Source organism: Ruditapes philippinarum, unplaced genomic scaffold (assembly GCF_026571515.1).
Source record: "Ruditapes philippinarum isolate M1 unplaced genomic scaffold, ASM2657151v2 ctg1513_1_1_1_1, whole genome shotgun sequence".
Taxonomy (NCBI): Eukaryota; Metazoa; Mollusca; class Bivalvia; order Venerida; family Veneridae; genus Ruditapes; species Ruditapes philippinarum.
Window position 1 is genome coordinate 243,291 of NW_026852983.1, and position 21,126 is coordinate 264,416.

The window sequence follows — 21,126 nt, forward strand, 5'->3', positions numbered from 1 at the left end:
ATGGTTTTGCTTTTCTTTTAAACTAGGCCCGTCTTCTAATTATTATTTCATTTATTTCCCTTTTGAATTCAATACTGGGTTTAATTCGAAACAAACTGTCTTGTTGTTTTTTTTTTCAGTTTTGATTCTTGTTTATAGTTTGTTTCGTAGTTTACACCTTATTCGAGCGTAAGGCGTATTTCTGATTAAAATTTTAATATCTGTGGTAAAGCAAAATTACCCTATGACTTCTAAGCAATCGGAGGCACCTGTACAAAAATGACTAAAACCCGTGAAGTCTCAACATAAACATGCCTTTCCAACAACAAAATTAAATCATATTTCAAATAAAGTTTATTTCAAGGTAATCACTTCTATCTTGTGAGACACCAAAGAGTAACACCTAATCGTGTGTTTGTGTGTGAATTCTTGGCGAGGTTCATAGTGATAATATTGTTTTATCGCCCACTCATTTGTCAGAGCATTTAGTAGCGTTATTTTATAAGTCTTCTTTGAAACACTAAGCTTCATGTTGCGTTTGTTCATGGAAACTTTTTGAAACAATCCTTTTTCCTTTTTTTGTTCCTTTATGACAAAAATGCCCGTATGTGTGATTAATCAAGTAAGTTGTTTTATACAATGGCATAAACAAATAGTGTAGACCTACCTGAGCTTCAGGGTGTCAAAATCTTGAAGTCAGTTTACTTTCAAATGACAATCAAAAATAGTTTTATATAACATAACACATGTTTGCATTTGTTATGCTTTGCATCAAGGCGTCATTTAATGAGGGGGTTTGTCATGTAAAATGAGGTTCACTCCGCAGTCTCAGATATTACAAGTAAGTACCTTTCAGTGTTGAAATGTAGTGAATCGACCTCTATAACCGATTTACCGAGAAAATATGGAAAATTCACTAATAAGGGTAGCATTAATTTTGCGTGGCTGCTAAGCCATTCAAACCACCTCATATATTGTACTGAAGGTTTACGGGGATCCTAATTTTCTATTGCTCTTTTTCGGGTCACTCCCCTGCATACTTAACAGAACCTTCAGATCTTCAAAACAGTTTGAAGGAATTATACGTTGTACCAAAGTTCATAGGTAAATTGACACGCCTAAAGTGCTTATTAATCTTTTGCCAATGTCCTTTGTCATCAGACGAGCCCTCTCCGAGGGTAACATAAAACAATAACATTTCCATTTTGATATAATCTCATCACGGTTTTTTTTTTCGCTGCTAATTAAGTCATCTGCTACATGCACTTTATTTACCGTTGACGTAAGTAAGTCACTAATGGACATAAATTAAGTAGCGACATAAAAAATACATATTGATACAGAGAACTAATTCGTAGAGTTATTTATGAAAATGTCATTGAAATGAATAATGAAATATTAGCTGTTTATGGTAATCTTGCAAAAACTATACATTTGCATCCTTTTATAAGATTCTAAGAAACAAGATTGGGAATTTGTTATCACCAAAATTTAAACAAGAAAACAAGTGAAAACAATATGTACCTTGAAACCTTTTCTTTACCTCATACAAGAAAATATAGACTATAATAAGAAGTAATTGTCATACACTGGATGAGTACGTTCCTATTTTAATAACGGCTATAGAGGTCTATTTTCGCAAAATACAATTTAAAATTAACATGTGCGCACTTGACGTGTGTCTATATAGTCTGTCAGAATGTTTTTATCTAATCAGACATTTGAAAGGTTTCCGACTAGACAAATTCTTTGGATAAAAAACCCGACAATATATATTCATTTAAACATTATATGGTTTCACTCACACTGAGTACACTATCGCTTTGTTTTCTTCTAATATCGTTATTTTTAAATAATATTTCACAGGATATTGCACAATGTGTTCTAATGTTTAACGGGCCTTAAAATCCATTGGGGCTTTACATGCCATTGAATTTGATATGATATTCACCGGCAAAATGTCATACTGAATAAGAACCAACATGACATTAATTTTACCGATGAATTTCGAACGCTCACTAGTCAATAATTGTATAATAGTAGTTATTCTGTTTCTGTCAGTTCTTGTTCTGTTAGGACTATAATGCTTATTCTTTTTCTGTCAGTTCTTATTCTGTTAGGACTATAATGCTCATTCTTTTTCGGTCAGTTCTTATTCTGTTAGGACTATAATGCTTTTTCTCTTTCTGTCAGTTCTTATTATGTAATATCAGTTATTCTGTTTTTGTCAGTTATTGTTCTGTCATCTGTCACCACTTATTCTGTTTCTGTCTGTTTTTATTCTTATTCTGTTAGATCAGTTCTTATTCTGTTTATTTTGGTTCTTATTCTGTTCAGTTCAGATTTTTTCGTAATCTATTTAAACCAGTTTTAATTCTGTTTAGATTGGTTTTAATTCTGCTTCTTTCTATTCTTTTTTTCTGTTTTGGTCCGTTCTAATTCTGTGTCTGCCAGTTCTTATTTTGTTTGGAACAAATCTTATATTATTCAGTCTATTCTTATTCCGTGTTGGACAGTTTTTATTCTGTTTCTCTCAAGTTCTTATTTTCTTAGGTTATTTTTTATTCTGTTTTGTCAATTTTTATACTATTCAACTCAGTTCTTATTCTGTTAAGATCAGTTCTTACTATGCTTAGATCAGTTCTTATTCTGTTTTTTTTTCAGTTCCCAACTTCCCATTGTGGGGTTTTCCGTTCCCATTGTATTTCTGTATTTTTTTTATTCTGTCTAGAGCAGTTTGTACTCTATTTATATCACTTTGTTACTGTTGCAATCAGTTCTTTTTAATTCCATATTTGAATGTAAGTGATAACTCTCACATACAACTGACAATTTACTGAGACTAATGTTGGCCCGGGAAAGTTTAATGTCTCTATCTACATTTGTCATATTTCTTGTATGGCTATTCAATGGTTTCACTATGAACAAATTCCAGTTCTTGCTTACACAAGTTAGTAAGAGGAGTGAAAATGAAAGGTTTCAATTGAAAACCTTTCAGAATCTTAACTGTACAGTAAATACAAAATATTGCGGCATCATTATACACAAGGGAAGTAATGTCATCAAACTTTATGATGAATACTTTAAATAAGGTTAACTCCCTTATAAGAACTAACTATAGTTGTAATGGTTAACGTTAAGTTGGTGATTTGTTTGTAACCATAAAGTGCATGCATAAAAATTATTAAACTATATAAACAAAGTTTGACTTACAAACTAAAATTTTTTATTCAAATAAACATAAATTAAATATCACATAACACGTTAAATCAAACAGTTACAAATTAAAAAAAATTGACGCATTTCATTGTAAAATAACATAACTCTTAAAATGCTTGTGGTGAAGTAATTGTTCACTATTTCCCCACTTGTATATGGTAATTCCAGTCATAAATTATGTGGGGGATACTGCTAGAAGAAACATTTGAGCATTTCTACAATGAAAGTTTTTTAATCTAAATATGGGAAAGATAGATGTGTTATATTCGGTCCCAGTCTAAATTTACTGTGTATCATGTTTAGGACAGTGCTTCAGTCAATTACAAAGCAGTGTTTGTTTGTTTGTTTAGTTGGGCTTTACATCACACCAACAAAGTAAAGGTCAAATGGCGACGTTCCAGCTTATATGGTGGAGGAAGACCTCAGGTGCCCTTTTGTGAATTATTTCGGGCACGAACGGACACTTGATTAGAACCACCGAGGTTCCGTAAGCTAGCTTCCTCACATGAAAAAATCCAAAGTCCCTGTCGGGATTTGAACCCACAGTCCCTGTCGGGATTCGAACCCATAGCGGTGAAGGGGCAAGTGGTTCAAAGTCAACGACCTTAACCAGTCGACAAGGGACTCCCCGTACAAAGCAGTGTATTATAATTCCATATCAAACTAACCAAAACATGGGCATATCGTTTTTATCAAAAGTCCAAAAAGTAACGCCCAGGAGATTCAAACTTGCATTGTGCGCTGAGGTAAATAAATCACACATACTGAAATTAGACAGACATGCTCAACTGTTCTGAAGAAGACGCCTTACCAGAAAAAGAAAAAGAAAAAAAAATGTTATTCAAATATCAATGAATAATGTCATTTTATATTTCAGAACCATGACTTAAAAAAACTCCAATTCAATTTATCATTTAGTAATTCCACTTCAAATATAAGAAAATATATAACAACTATGAACTCCACTTTCAATGAAAAAATAAAAAAAAAAAGTTTGAAAATCTTGATGAAGCACCACAGAACATATCTGAACAAGAGATGTCAATAGGACAGCACCCTCGACTATCCGTATTTGATAGGTAAATAATAGCCTTGATAATGTGGAAATTAACTAAGAGCAAGATTTAATTTGAATAAACATGCATAATAACTTGAATATCGACCAATGAAACTAGTGCCATATTTCATTTAAAATCCATGCCAGAGTTGTGGGTCTTGGACATGAATTAAGTTTCATCTGAGCACAATCACTAGTTTTAAAGATGAATGTTGCAAGCAAATTCTTAAAAAGAGATTTTCTTAGTTCATAAGGCAATAAATCTGTCAAATTCCATTCCAGAGTTATGGACATTGGATAAAGATCTCCTGAAGAGATGCATTTAGTTTCATGTTAATTCTTTTGGTAGTTTTGAAGATTGATTTATATGTACTTAACTTTAAACAGGAATTTTCTTAATTGACGAAGGGCCATAAATATGTCAAATACAAACTAGAGTTACTGTCCTTGAATAGTGACCTACTGCCATGATATCAAAGACATGGTTGAAATTACAAGCCAAAATCTTTAGAGGTTGATAAGACATATTGTACATGAAGTTGAAACCAAACATGTTCATGTAGTCCCACAATTCTTGAATAGTCAAGCTAAATAATGCAAAAACAATCTAGTACATGCATGTAGATGTAATAATAATACAGTTTATAAATGAAGAAACAAGTAATGAGGTAAACGTAAAATGAGCAAATAAAAATAACACTACCTTAATATATACTAAATAAAATCAATGTCCTGGTTTATTTTACATACATTATGTCAACAAATGAATATCTTAATAAAATAACTGAAACAATATAATACACCATCTATGATTTACAGACAATAAGCAGTCGAAAACAAAAATTGCATTTAATTCTTAAGGTTAACATCCATGCATGCAAGGCTTTTTAATAGTTTTTATATCTGTATATGCCATTTAGTTGATATCACTTGACAACTGTCCAATCCCAATAATCAAAACACATTCTCATACACATTTTCTGGAAACATCAATATAAAACCTTTCTTTTCACAAGATACAACAAGAGGGCCATGATGGCCCTGAGGTCGCTCACCTGTATATAGGACCCCCAACCCCCACTCCCCCAACGTTGCAGAGCCAATTTAACCAAAGGGCTTTTATTTGCACAAACTTGGTAGACACCCATAAGAAGATGTTTCATGCTAAACATTTAAGTTCTAGCTCATTGGGCTTTTTAAAAGAAGATTTTTTTTAGTTTTTACTATACACATATAGTTAAAAACAATGAACACCCCTGGGGCCGGGCCAGTTTTGACCCCAGGGCTTTTATTTGAACAATCTTTGTAGACACTTACTAGAAGATGTTTCATGCTTAATATCTAAACTCTAGCTATTTGGGTTTTTTCAAAGAAGATTTAAAGTTTTTGCTAAACACATATAATAAAAATCAATGACCCCCGGGCGGGGCCAATTTTCACCCCTGGGCTTGTATTTGAACAAACTTGGTAGACACCTATTAGAACATGTTTGATTGCTCAATATCTTAGCCATAGCTCTTTGAGTTCTTTAAAAGAAGATTTTTTAAGTTTTTACTATATGCATATAGGGAAAATCAATGACCCCCCGGGGCTGGGCCAATTTTCACCCCAGGGCTTTTATTTGAACAAACTTGGTAGACACCCATTAGAAGATGTTTCATGCTAAATATCTTAGCTCTAGCTCTTTGGGTTCTTTAAAAGAAGATTTTTCAAGTTTTAACTATATGCATATAGGGAAAATCAATGACCCCCTGGGGCGGGGCCAATTTTGACCCAAGCGCTTTTATTTGAACAAACTTGGTAGACACACACTAGAAGATGTTTCATGCCAAATATCTAAGCTCTAGCTGTTTGAGTACTTTAAAAGAAGATTTTTAAGTTTTTACTATATGCATATAGGGAAAATCAATGACCCCCGGGGCGGGGCCAATTTTCACCCCAAGGCTTTTATTTGAACAAACTTGGTAGACACCCATTGGAACATGTTTCATGCTAAATATCTTAGCTCTAGCTCTTTGGGTTCTTTAAAAGAAGATTTTTTAAGTTTTTGCTATATGCATATAGGGAAAATCAATGACCCCCGGGGTGGGGCCAATTTTGACCAAAGGGCTTTTATTTGAACAAACTTGGTAGACACTCACTAAAAGATGTTTCATGCCAAATATCTAAGCTCTAGCTCTTTGAGTTCTTTAAAGGAAGGTTTTTTAAGTTTTTACTATATGCATATAGGGAAAATCAATGACCCCCGGGGCGGGGCCAATTTTGACCCCAGGGCTTTTATTTGAACAAACTTGGTAGACACCAATTAGAACATGTTTCATGCTAAATATCTTAGCTCTAGCTCTTTGGGTTCTTTAAAAGAAGATTTTTTAAGTTTTTACTATATGCATATAGGGAAAATCAATGACCCCCCGGGGCGGGGCCAATTTTGACCCCAGGGCTTTTATTTGAACAAACTTGGTAGACACTCACTAGATGATGTTTCATGCCAAATATCTAAGCTCTAGCTCTTATGGTTTTTTAAAAGAAGATATTTAAAGTTTTTTCTTTTGGTTGCCATGGCAACCAGAGTTTTGCATGGAATTAAATTCTTTGAACAATTTTTAAAGGTGACCACCAAAGGAACATTCCTGTGAAGTTTGGATGAAATTGGCTTAGTGGATTATGAGGAGATGTCATTTAAAGTAAAAGTTTACGGACGGACGGACGGACGACGGACGGACGGACGCCGGACGAAAAGCGATCACAAAAGCTCACCCTGTCACTTTGTGACAGGTGAGCTAAAAATATAAAAAAAAAAACAGTGAAAAATTTAATACTTTTTATAAACAAGGGAAAAGAAGAAAGTACTTCTTTGATAAAATGATATCACATTTTGAAAGGAAATAATTATATAACAGTTCATTAATCATTTATATCTTGTCCCGTATACATACTTTTGATCTGTCTCATTTTAGATGTTGTTCATGTCAGTTGTTTTTCAGCAACAAATATGATCATTATTTTTTGATACTACATTAATAATACTGATACTTCAGTCAAAAAACTTTATGACTATGCAGGCTTCTTAAAACGCATTCAAACAATTCTAACCAATTTGCTGTGTGGTGTTTACTTGAATTTTACAGGATAAAAAGTGTTAAGAAATTTACTACATTTTTGAAAAGTTATTCATACAAGCCGATAATTAAGTACTTAAAATGTTCCTTAACCAATGACCTGGTAGAACCCTTTGTCTGGTTTTAACCTAGTTTAAAGCCAGGTCAACCTGCACAATCAATATATGATTTAACCCAAGTTTTGTATTTTGATATTGAAATCCCTTAAACTTTGAAAGGACTCTTCCATATTCAAAGATTGGCAAGTCCATTATGAAAATTCCGCTGACTGAGGTCTACAGAGATCATTCAAGCTTCAGAAATGATTCAAGCTTCAGAAATAAACAAGAAGTTTATTTAACAGCAGCAGCTTTAATCCTTTATCAAACTTGTGTTATGGGATATTCCTCAAGGTCTACATCTGTCTCTACTCTCTTTAATTCAACTTTGGCTAGCTTTTCATTGTCCACATGTTTATCCATTGTGTCTAAATATTGGTTCAATAACTTGTTGAAGTTTTCAGATCTGTCTGCATATACATGATGCCCTGCACCCACAATTATCTGCAAAATTAAAGTTATAATTGTATAAATGCCAAAACTGAAAATTTGAAAATAATACAAAATATGTATTTATTCTGTTTAATCTTTTCTTCAAAGCTAGTTTCAGTGATGATTTAAATTTTTTTTTTTTGGGATGGGGGGGGGGGGGAAAGCTTACATTGTAATAAGATTTAAGAAATATATTTTACCAGTGTAACTTTGCTCAAAATCAATCACTCACTTATATCATTAGAAAGTATATATAAATATACATTAGAAAGTATATATAAATATACATTAGAAAGTATATATAAATATACATTAGAAAGTATATATAAATATACATTAGGAAGTACATATAAATATTAGCTGTCTTTTTAAGGGAGGTAATCACTGAATAATTTGGCAAAAAGATAGAAACAGTTGCCCTGATATTAAAATACAAGTCCAGTCACATTAACAGTCAGGTCAAAAATTGTTGAAAATGTTATGAAAGTCATAATATGTATTTCTTAGGTAATGGAAAAAGATTTTTGTTGACAGGATGGGGTTATACATCCTGAATATAATTATTATATATTTATAATATAAATGTAAAATATACATGTTTATCACATAAACCGCAGCTCAGGAGTGTAATAAAGCCATTTAATAAAAACGATATTACACTAGTGTAATAACACTTTGACGTGACGTCATTTGCGCTATATAGAAACATAGCGTTAAAACGCGCTAATGTTAGCGTTACACTATAGGCGTGTCATTGAAAAATTACCCATTTTAACAGTTTACTGTTTTTATATTATATATGTGATAAATAGAATATTATATTCGTGTAGATTCAATACTAAATTTATTGAACTCGTTCAATAAATTTAGTATTAAACTACACTCATTCAATATCCTCTATATCGTCATTTTATCACAGGAATTCCTCTGAATTACAGGTGCCACTTAATAGACTACTTTATAATACTGTTTTTGAAAAATGAATAGTTTGTACATGTAGCCTAGAAAATACTGCATCAAACAACAAGAGGGCCATGATGGCCCTGAGGTCGCTCACCTGTATATGGCCCCCCCCCCGCACCCGGGCCAATTTTTACCCAAGGGCTTTTATTTGTTTATTTAAACAGACTTAGTAGACACCCATAAGAAAATGTTTAATGCTAAACATCTAAGTTCTTGCTCATTGGGTTTTTAAAAGAAGATTTTTAAAGTTTTTACTATACACATATAGTTAAAAACAATGACACCCCTGGGGCAGGGCCAGCTTTGACCCCCAGGCCTTTATTTGAACAAACTTTGTAGATATTTACTTAAAGATGTTTCATGCTTAATATCTAAACTCTAGCTATTTGGGTTTTTTCAAAGAAGATTTTTAAGTTTTTGCTATACACAGATAAGGAAAATCAATGACCCCCCCCCGGGGCGGGGCCAGTTTTGACCCCAGGGCTTTTATTTGAACATACTTGGTAGACACCCATTAGAACATGTTTCATGCTAAATATCTTAGCTCTAGCTTATTGAGTTCTTTAAAAGAAGATTTTTTAAGTTTTTACTACATGCATATAGGGAAAATCAATGACCCCCTGGGGCGGGGCCAATTTTGACCCCAGGGCTTTTATTTGAACAAACTTGGTAGACACTCATTAGAAGATGTTTCATGCTAAATATCTTAGCTCTAGCTCTTTGGGTTCTTTAAAAGAAGATTTTTAAGTTTTTACTATATGCATATAGGGAAAATCTATGACCCCCTGGGGCGGGGTCAATTTTGACCCCAGGGCTTTTATTTGAACAAACTTGGTAGACATTCACTAGAAGATGTTTCATGCCAAATATCTAAGCTCTAGCTCTTATGGTTCTTTAAAAGAAGATTTTTTAAGTTTTTACTATATGCATATAGGGAAAATCAATGACCCCCCGGGGCGGGGCCAATTTTGACCCCAGGGTTTTAATTTGAACAAACTTGGTAGACACTCACTAGAAGATGTTTCATGCTTAATATCTTACCTCTAGCTCTTTGGGTTCTTTAAAAGAAGATTTTTTTAAGTTTTTACTATATGCATATAGGGAAAATCAATGACCCCCTGGGGCAGGGGCCAATTTTGACCCCAGGGCTTTTATTTGAACAAACTTGGTAGACATTCACTACAAGATGTTTTCATGCTTAATATCTAAGCTCTAGCTCTTACGGTTCTTTAAAAGAAGATTTTTAAGTTTTTACTATATGCATATAGGGAAAATCAATGACCCCCGGGGCGGGGCCAATTTTTCACACCCCAGGGCTTTTATTTGAACAAACTTGGTAGACACTCACTAGAAGATGTTTCATGCCAAATATCTTAGCTCTAGCTCTTTACGGTTCTTTAAAAGAAGATTTTTTAAGTTTTTACTAATATGCATATAGGGAAAATCAATGACCCCCTGGGGCGGGGCCAATTTTGACCCCAGGGCTTTTATTTGAACAAACTTGGTAGACACTCACTAGAAGATGTTTCATGCCAAATATCTAAGCTCTAGCTCTTAGGGTTGTTTAAAAGAAGATATTTAAAGATTTTTCTTTCGGTTGCCATGGCAACCAGAGTTCTACATGGAATTAAATTCTTTGAACAATTTTTAAAGGTGACCACCAAAGGAACATTCCTGTGAAGTTTGGATGAAATTGGCTCAGTGGTTTATGAGGAGATGTCATTTAAAGCAAAAGTTTACGGACGGACGGCGGACGGACGACGGACGGACGCCGGACGAAAAGCGATCACAAAAGCTCACCCTGTCACTTTGTGACAGGTGAGCTAAAAATGAAACCCATGTAAACTGCTTCATTAATATTCAGTGCCCGGACAAAGTTGAACATCAAACTTTAACATTCCTCCCATTCCATAATCTTAATAAAACCAAACTAAAGTGGCAGCTGAAGATGTCTGCAGCAGAACTTATGTCTTATGAATGGATTCAAACATTACATTTATACAACCATGTTTTCTTATAAAAAAAAAACCTATGTTTGTAAGCAACTATTGTGACAAATAAGTTTAGATTTTTATCTTATTAAATTAAAATCATAAAACAATTTTGATATATCTTTTGGGAAAGCTGCATAAGTTTAGAACTTGCATTTCTATTTATTCTAAAAATGTTGTACTTAAAAAGTGCATTTACAAATCATTAAAATTTTGTTACCTCAACATCAACTCTGCTTTCAGTACGCAAGTATCTTGATTGGTTCCCACATTCTCTGTCCATCCAAGTACGGGAACCGTAAATGAAAGTGATAGGTAAATTCTTGTCAATATCAGCTATGCGCTGTATCATAGGTCGTTTGGCCCATCCAAGAGGTAATGAGAGTGTTTTAAAAGCTGTCTCACCACTGTAATTTAAAAATAAAAATACATTTTCATTATTTAAATGACTTTTACGGTAGTAACGTCCCCATTTTTTTGTCAAATTTTCAAAATGTAGTGCATATGATTGTGCATTCCTGGATTGTTATGGAAAAAATTTATTTTAGGTAATTTCTTAACATCATGAGTTAAACAAAGTAACAATAGAAATTTACATATGGAAAAGGATCTTACAAACATTAGTTATGTTGTGCACATTTGTTAGGGTATAGTAGGCAATAAACTTTGTCATTCATACACAGCAACTGTTAAATGATAAAAGCATTAAGTACTATACAACATAAACTTTTGGGAGTTGTGTTTCTAAATGGAAAAAGAAATGTAAATATATGGCATTCAAAATAAAAAAGAAGGCATAACTTTGAATTTATTTATTAAAGGCAAATCTATTCTTACTAATTTCAAAGCAGTTTCTCCAAAGGTTCAGTTAATAGACATGATAGAAGAGGTTGTATAAAATATTCACCAAAATTTGAAAGGGACATAATCATGTAAATATCTATGACAATGTTAAACTCTCTAGCCAGACAGAGCTTAGGTGATGGTAGTACTATTTTGCTCTACAAACTGCCTATCCAAATGTTATAAAAAGCCATAAATGAACAACACATTTAAAGGGCTTGTAACAAAGGGTTGTAACCCAAATTAAATAACGAAGGCATTACGACCCTTTCACATCAAGCTGTCAATTTGTCATTTTTAATGGCATTTAAGAATAAACATAGTCTAATCAAAATACAGTTACATGTATATCAATTTTAATTTAACCACTCACTTATTATAATACATGTAAATAATCATGTAGAGTTTAATAGAAATCAAACCAACTAAATGTTAATTTTCCTTGAAAAATGGCTTTTTTAATAACAAAATGTTTTAGCTCAAGAACCCAACTGTGGATTTTAAAGGGACTCCACTGCGGTTTTTTGACTTGATGGGACTGAAAATATTTTTTCTAGATAAATATACCATTTGATGTAGGTTTTAGACAACTAAATTTTGTGCAAAATTTCAGATCATTTGTGCACTTCGTTTTTCAATAATAATTATTCAAATTGTAAAAAAATGACCGGAAATTAAAAGCTTTTAAATGCTTCTCACTCAAATTGGGCTAAGAAAACCATAAAAATACGATTTTCAATTTATTTCAAAGTATATTTCTTAACTATCTTTGCATATATTTCTGTTTAAAGTGCCCCAGTTCATTTCAATTCAAGTTTTATGTTTTTAGGCTTTTGAACCTCAGTGGATTCCTTTTCATGGCAGTTTGTGATCTTCATTCCACTTTTCATATAATACATTAAGAAGGGTACGTTACAGGTGGTAAGGCCTACCTGGTTTATTAAATAGAGTAACCACCAAGTACCCTTCTGTATGACTCCTCAAACAGTCGGAGATAAATGACAATCATGCTTTATCAGACATACTTACCTCGGAACTTGTGCATTACAATGGTATATGTAATCTAATATGGTGTCATCATCAAACAGGTGAGAGAACTTTGCCTGAAGATCTGGACGAAACCTTTTGATTAAACCAGGACCTGCAATAGCATGAGTGAGAGTACAAAAATATCCTTATGATCAGCTGGAATAGTCAATTAACACTGTGTGACAGTAAAATCAGTTATTGTCACAAATGAATAATCTTTTTAAGCAAAAACATAAAAACAATCTCATATTTAGCAATTAAGATATAAATGAAACCATTATCATATTAAGCAATATACCTTGTCTCATGAAGTCTGGAAATGATGAATATATTTCTATGAAAATGGAGCTGTTTATACTAGTGTACTCAATTTAACTGTTAACCACATTTACACTCAGTTTACTTTAGCAGTATACCAGCTGGAAATTTAATTGATTATAAATTTTGTATTATTACCCCTCACTTTTTTCGTAATGCTAATTTCCCATAGGCCTCTGGGAGTTATTTTTACTGTTAATGCAAGTGTACCACGTGACTACGAATTTTGTACTGTTACATAGGTAACAGTATTTTTTAACAGTATAAAATCTGGTCATGTGGTCTATTTTCTAAATAAAATGAAATAAAATGGCTGCCATTTTTTTCTCGATTCATTCTTATTTTCGACGTTAAACCCCGATAGGACATCAATTTCTTCTCTGGAGTAACTATGACAGTGACACTCATAAAATTTAGTTGTTCGCACCCAGGTGTGCTTTTCGTGTATAAAATATCTTTTTGTTGAATAGTTAAAAGGTGAACATCCGTTTTCAACGGAAGTAATTGCAATGTAAATAATTAGGTGTCAAACTGGCACATGCAGACGATTTAAGCATGCAACAAAGGATTATTTAACAATTTTAATCAGTGAAACGTTACAGATATGGTGGACAGACATAGGATATCATCGTTATTTTGTCAAAAACCATGCTAAGAATATTCTGGAAACAGAAGGATCAGATTTCACAGATCATAACCGTGTAAATGGATTAATGTTTTGTTTTCTAAATAAAACCTAGCTTATTGTATGTTTATGATTTGTAGATATCATCACTTGCTTAAAGAATAAAAGAAAAAGAAAACTTCTCAAGTAGGCCTAAAGTACACTTAAAACTTAAAGTAACATTTAATAAATTTAAAAAAAAACTAAATAGCGACATTTCATTAATAAATTGGGTTTTATATCGTCTCCAGGTCTTATTTTGGTGTCCAAACAACCAAAATTAGTTTTATTAGCATAAAAATAGGTAACCTCATTGTGGCGAATGGGAAGTACAATTTCAGTTTGCATGAGAAACTCCGCCTTCGGGTCATCCGTACATCAATATTAAATCAACAAACATGACTATAAGTGGCAGTCCTAATTTAACGGTATATTTCCGCATTGTAACAGATGTTTTCATACAAATTTAATCTTTTTACGAGATTATTACTTTTACTGAACCCCAGGTTTAGCGCACCGTGAAGCTTAAACGGTTAAAGTGTGTCTGCACAAGAAAATATCACATTTGCTGTGTTCCGGATAGCAACTATAAAATTGTGACGTAGCGCATACACGAGCTCATTATAGTCTTATTTGCATGTTAAAATTCGTATACGAACTTTAGTGTTACCATGGGGTTTCCCGTTTAAAATCCTAATTTATGAACAATATTTGATGAGATTTACAACAAAACTTTTAAACAGGTTAATGAAACTGTAGAATGTTTGATTTTTAGGCTGACGGCAAAATATTTTTTACATATTTATTTAATGTAACTTTAAAAGGTAAGGACAGTTTAGTTATTGTTACTCTTGGTTTATTTTTGTTACAGTTAGATTTAGTTGACAATTTCAGATCATCACAGTATTTTTGTTCGGGGTAATAAAATAAATAACACATGGGTTTGTGAGTAACAGTAAAAATATCATCCCTCGTAAAAATATTGTTACCCTCGGCAGTGAGTACGCCTTGGGTAACAGTATTTTCCTCGGGATGATATATTTACTGTTACCCACAAACCCATGTGTTATTTATATATTATTCTGATGATGAGCAGGAAATAATATAATGTGAGTTACTTTATTCTCATCACTTTATACTTACACATAAACATCTATATTATATACATAATACTGCATATATGTATTGTCGCTTTCATCAGATAATCATGATGCTTTAAATAATTTAAATACACAGTCAATTTATGAGAAAATCTCACTTTTTTCTCTAGCGGCTCGGCTTATATTTTTCCAAGCAACCCTTTATATTGGGTCATATAACCTGTCAAAAGTCATAAAAACTTATAATAAAAACATGTACTGACCCCAGGGTCCTGATGCTCTAACTACAGCTAAAGGATTGAAAGGTGACAGCACCTTGGCTACAGCACGCACCCACACTGGTATTCTTCTACTGCGATCATTATCTTTTGGCCTGTCTGGAAATCCCCAGGGGTCCACAAGAAACAAGTGTTGAATCTTTTCTGGATATTTTATAGCATATGCACTTACAATGTAGGCCCCTAAACTATGCCCTAACAATGCCATTTTATCAATTTTCATTTCTTGTCTCCATTCCTCTATAGATTCAACAAATTCCATCTCAACCAGTCTTGCACTTGTACTTAACTTTGGTCTGGAACTTCTACCAAAGCCTAACAAGTCAAAAGTATACACAGGTCTTTTTTGGGCAAGGGCATCAATGTTTTGAGCCCAGAGTCCGACCCCACCTCCCATCCCATGAACCATAACTAGGGGTACATTTGGCTTGTCTTTGTTGGCAATAACTGTCCATATTCTATGTTGACTTTGAGGTAAAGTTACAAATTTTTTCTCAAAAGCACTTTTCAAACCTGTAAAGAAAAAGAAAACCTGCTGTTAAGGAATGTTTGGAATCATAAAATTGACTTCTTAATCAAGCTAAACTGACCTACAGTATATTTTAATGTTTAAACAGCATTTAACCTTTTGTCGATTTCTAGCTAGCATTTAGCCAATTTAATGTAAGTCATATGACTACATTATGACATTATTAGTGGTCGAAGAACTAAGGTTTACTATAAGAAAGAATATAATGTCAGAATCCCGGCCATCGTTTTTAATTACTTTTATTTTTTGGTTTGGTTATATGTCACAATAAAAATATGAGGTCAAAAGGCTTCAAAGCCCTAATGGTTGGAGAAGACCTAAGGTATCCCGCCTAGCTTTATGCAAGACAGCTCCTTGTACCTAATTAAACACCACTTGACCATGACTGAGGAAACCCTAACCCATGGCTTTGTATATCTTATATGATATAATTAATGATATTCAATGAAGCTTTCACAATCTGAAGATAAAGTGGGGAAGAGTAAAATATAAAATGGTAACTTTTAAAAAATAACTATTAAATTTTTCCCCAAATCTTATAATGAAAAAATTCAAATTGCTGTAGAATTCTCTTTGTGTGAATTTATAAAATATGTTTCTTTGCCAAAGTGGGGACTTAACTAACAATGAAAAGAGTAAAGTTACTTGTACACTAAGTGAAAGACTAGAGATCAAATAGCATAGCTATGAAAATCAAATAAATCCATATGTTATGTTACTCTGGCTAAATATCAGTATACTCTGAAAAGAGACATACTGTACAATCATGTATGTGTAATTTATTAAAATCATGGTGCTCAACAAGATTCAAACCTATGCTGCATTTGATACTTTTAAATGTCAAACGAGAAGTTTATACATATAATATAATATATATATATAAACGAGAAGTTTATACATATAATATATATTATATATATATAATATATAATATATAATATAATAATATACAATATATATATAATATGAAAAACACCACACTCAGGATCTCTTTTTCAAACAAATGTATTTAAAATTTCGATCAACATAATTATTCAAACAAGTAAAAATGTTGAATCATTTAGTAAGTCAGACTCGTCCAAGGGTAAAATCCTTCTAAAGTGTAAATATCGCTGCTGCAATAAAAATTTCAGTTTAACACTTACTACTGAAAATGCGTGCTTCTATCTGTACTAACTGAGACATTGATGTTGGAACCCACTTAAACCAACTTTCACTTTCTTCAGCAACAACTTGACTGTGAATACAAACAAAAGAGTCATTTAATAATTAGTAATATAATATCTGGAGTTGTTGAAGTTTATTTCAATACATCAAGTATGAAGTAAAAGTCCACCAAAGTTATGATAATTCATTACAAATCATAGAAATAAAAGTATACTGAACAGTTCATTATTTATATACTTAGTTTTTTGGTTGTAGAAACCGAAAGTAAAAAATGTATTCATGTTAACATTTTATTGGATTTGGTTATAATTGTACATCAGTGGGCATTTATAAAGTGATCATGATTGTCATACATAATTTCACTGTTGTTTCAAATGGACAGACTTTATTTCCCTCTGTATGTTAAAGCTAAATTTCTCCAAATGAGTTAAAATATTTAAAGAAACGAAAACTTGAAAAAATGTTTTAAGATTTTAAGAAAAGTTAAAGATTAAAGTTTACATGTTGTGTGCAATTAATTACTGATGCGGTATTTATCACTTTATTTCTAATGTGTGCCTTACAAAATAAGGGCTAGTTTTGCGTATTTTGACCTGTTTACGAGATTTTTATAATTTATTTGGGATTGTAAATGAAATTTACCATGGGTAAATTACTTTCTTTTCCACTTCACAACCATTTGACTTTACATGTAAACACATTTTATAAATTTTCATGAAAATTGGCATGAATCTGCAGGCAATTGTAGTTGTAGTTAGTGTTTGAAATTATTTTTTGTCCAATAGGATTAGGATTACAGTATTTCAAATGAATCGTAACACATTTACTTTGGTAAATCGGCAAACTGTGTATCAGTCTAGTAAATCAACTGTTTATAAAAATAATTTAAAACACTAAGTAGGTTAAAGTTTATAAGTTTATATCTGCCGCGCCTGACCTATTTAGTTTTTGTAAATACCTACTCATAAACTTTAACCTATACTTAATAATATTATACATTAGTGTATTATTGGCCAATTTAATGTAATTTGACTGTGGACACTTGCTTGTCCCATCAATGTTGCATGACCTTTTTCACGGGTCATTTGTTGCTAATTCATGAGTTTTTGCAATCAGTCAGAAATCTGTTCACACTTCATCCCAGAACTTTTATCATTTAATTATGTTTACAAACAAAAAAAGTTATGACCACCAAATTTCTCCGTAGATTTGCATCATCAGAAAACAATTGGCAAGTATAAAAAAAGAAAATTGTTCTCGAAATAATAATGAATGATATTTAAAGTGATTAATGAATCATGAAATAATTTTACCAATAAAGTATCACATCTATGATTAAATGCAGCGAGTTGTGAAAAATCAACAGCACACCGAGAATTGTCCTGCAAGCCCGCCATGTTGAATTGACCGACGTGGAGAAATCTTATTATTTCTGTTAAGGTGCCCTCACACATAAAACCACGACCTTACTGCGACCTGAAAACTAGTAAAATAGCATTTTTCTTTCGAAAATCGTTGGTTTTCTTTCAAATTACTCTCGCAGACGGTCCGGGGCTCTGCAGTCTTGTGTTCAGTACGTTTTCTCTATGTCCTCAATACGACCCTTCTACGTCCATGGCGTTTCCACTGCGACTGTATTGCGTCCCCAAGGCGACCCCATGGCAATCATCGGCGACCCAGCTGCGACTGTGCTATGTTCTCTGCGTCCTTACGGCGACTCTACGACGACTATTGCGTTTGTCCGGCGACTGTCCTGCGACTGTACGACGACCCTACTACGTTCTTGCTACGTCTATAAAAACAATACTTTTTACCAGTAAATTTCATTCTGAGTCTGACCTTCAATGAGTGAAGACGTATATTTAATTAGTATTAAGTTAAATCAACCATATTATTCGCGTCGCCAAAGGTTTCCGAGCAATTTCTTGTAATTTCATCGGTGACTCTACGGCGTCCTTAGTACGAGTGTACTACGTCTATTGCGTTCTTATTGCGTCCTTACTACGATGCTGCTGCGACTATGGCGACTCCACTGCGATCCCATGGCGACCTAACCAGGACTCAGCAAGAACGCAGAGTTTCTGCGACTGTTTTGTGCATGTTCAAAATAGTCGCCAACGGTCTGCGACCTTGTGCGTCCTTGGGTTCCTCGCTACGACCTCGCTGCGTCCCTGCTGCGTCCATGGCGACTGTGCTGCGTCCTGGGTCGTAGCAAGGACGCAGTAAGGTCGCGAGGTATGTGTGAGGGCAGTATTACTGATTAATCATGTAAAAATGAGTTACAAAATGACATCATTATAGATATTTTTTTAGTATTGTTTTATATCAAAATATTGATATATATGTAATTATTTCTTAAAATAATTATATTGGCACATTTCCTTTTAAAATTGAACAGGTCTGCCTTGCTTCGGCTTATTTTTCAAATTCTAAAATAAAAGAAATGGGTCTTGTTTTTTATCAATGCTTCAGATTTCAATGAAATATTGCATTTAACAGTAGAGTCTAGAAGTCAGACCTAATGTTAAATAATAGTGTACTGTATAAATTATAATATTGTATTGCCTTTGTAAATTTTTCTTATTAATTAAATAAAACAGAAATTAATTTGTAATTGCTACATTGTACTAATGACCATAAAAAAACCCACAAAACAAAGCTGTAAACTCTACACTCAATTTTTTTATTTTTAAATGATAATAATTATGATATACATACATTTTTTTAAATTGATAAATAATTATCATTTTCTACTGACTGTCAATATTTTATTTTTTCCAGATGCATGACTGAGTCTTACAAAGGGACTGTCAGCATTATTATGATGTTTTATATCATTAACAATAATGTAAGCCTAAAATTTTTTGGACTACATGTGCAACAAGTTGAAAACTAAAAATCAACAAAGGGCCATAATTCTGTTAAATTTGGTTGCAGCAAAAATTCTTTCCTTTACTGCCATCTACACATTAAGGTTGTTCGTCCCTGGAAGTTTAAGCAAAATCTGCCATCCGGTTTAAGAGGAGTTGCATTCACAAAATTTCTACATAGTATTACTGTATATAGTGAAAAAATCAACAAAGGGCCATAATTCTGTAAAATTTGGTCGCAGCAAAAATTCCTTCCTTTACTACCATCTACACATGAAGGTTGTTAATCATCCCTGTAAGTTTAAGCAAAATCTGCCATCTGGTTTAAGAGGAGTTGCGTTCACAAAATTTCTACATAGTATATAGTGACAAAATCAACAAAGGGCCATAATTCTGTAAAATTTGGTCGCAGCAAAAATTCCTTCCTTTACTCCCATCTACACATTAAGGTTGTTCATCCCTGTAAGTTTAAGCAAAATCTGCCATCCGGTTTAAGAGGAGTTGCGTTCAAAAAATTTTTACATAGTATCTAGTGAAAAAAATCAACAAAGGGCCATAATTCTGTAAAATTTGGTCGCAGCAAAAATTCCTTCCTTTACTACCATCTACACATTAAGGTTGTTCATCCCTGTAAGTTTAAGCAAAATCTGCCATCCGGTTTTAAGAGGAGTTGCGTTCACAAAATTTCTACATAGTATCTAGTGAAAAAATCAACAAAGGGCCATAATTCTGTTAAATTTGGTCGCAGCAAAAATTCCTTCCTTTACTGCCATCTACACATTAAGGTTGTTCATCCCTGTAAGTTTAAGCAAAATCTGCCATCCAGTTTAAGAGGAGTTGCGTTCACAAGATTTCGGGACGTACGGACGGACTGACTGACGGACGGACAAGTGCAACGCTATATGCTCCCACATTGTGGGGGCATAAAGATCTCTTAGTCTGAACTCTCTTACATAATCTATACGACTACGAGTATGAATAGTCAATCTACATTATTTTACCTTTGATTTAGCTTCTGAACGTCCATTTCTAATAATTAAAATTTGTAATATATCACATGCTATTTCAAAGAATCCGGATTTATCAAAAATAGAACAATATCTAGGACGCAAAATGTAATATTTATTTATACCTGCTTATCTTGTCAAGTTGAACGTCATCCGCCATTTTATTCTATCACATGACCTTTCTAATTTGTCTAAAACCCGTACCAGAAACCGGCATTAAATTTTGACGTACTAAAACCCGTGCTCGAACAAGCGTCTACCTGTTTTATACTGTGATGCTGCATCAGACGAAAAAAAATGTGAAAAAAGCGACTTGTAATGTTTTGGAATAGGGACAAAAAACAGAATCCCTAAGTCCAAAACAACAAAATTGAAAATGTTGCAGGCTCGATTTGATTGAGCCTGTTCATGGACGGTACTGGTAGGATGGTCCCCTATGGTACCACTGTTCTTATTATTTTCA

At 33.1% G+C, this 21,126-nt stretch overlaps 1 protein-coding gene across 2 annotated transcripts; it reads right to left on the reverse strand.

Moving 5' to 3' along the window:
• Positions 1-7,673: 7,673 nt before the first annotated feature.
• Positions 7,674-20,945, reverse strand: LOC132730171 ((Lyso)-N-acylphosphatidylethanolamine lipase-like). 2 transcript variants are annotated; one of them, XM_060716030.1, is made up of 6 exons: positions 20,789-20,945; positions 16,765-16,856; positions 15,076-15,603; positions 12,731-12,842; positions 11,079-11,265; positions 7,674-7,916 (listed from the first exon to the last, which is right to left on the reverse strand). In XM_060716030.1, the coding sequence occupies exons 1-6, from the start codon at positions 20,821-20,823 to the stop codon at positions 7,737-7,739; spliced, it is 1,134 nt and encodes a 377-aa protein (XP_060572013.1). In that variant the 5' UTR covers positions 20,824-20,945; the 3' UTR covers positions 7,674-7,736. The 2 variants fall into 2 exon arrangements, with proteins under 2 accessions (XP_060572013.1, XP_060572020.1); XM_060716037.1 differs by lacking the exon at positions 20,789-20,945 and adding an exon at positions 20,658-20,766.
• Positions 20,946-21,126: the final 181 nt, after the last annotated feature.

What these genes read in the sequence shown, in the direction of transcription:
- LOC132730171 (XM_060716030.1), bottom strand. Translation starts at nt 20,823, where the DNA reads ATGGCGGATGACGTTCAACTTGACAAGATAAGCAG. An exon ending in AGAAGCACGCATTTTCAGTA is followed by an intron (nt 15,604 to 16,764) that starts GTAAGTGTTAAA and finishes TTTTCTTTACAG; the next exon opens with GTTTGAAAAGTGCTTTTGAG. An exon ending in TAGAGCATCAGGACCCTGGG is followed by an intron (nt 12,843 to 15,075) that starts GTCAGTACATGT and finishes ATGCTATTGCAG; the next exon opens with GTCCTGGTTTAATCAAAAGG.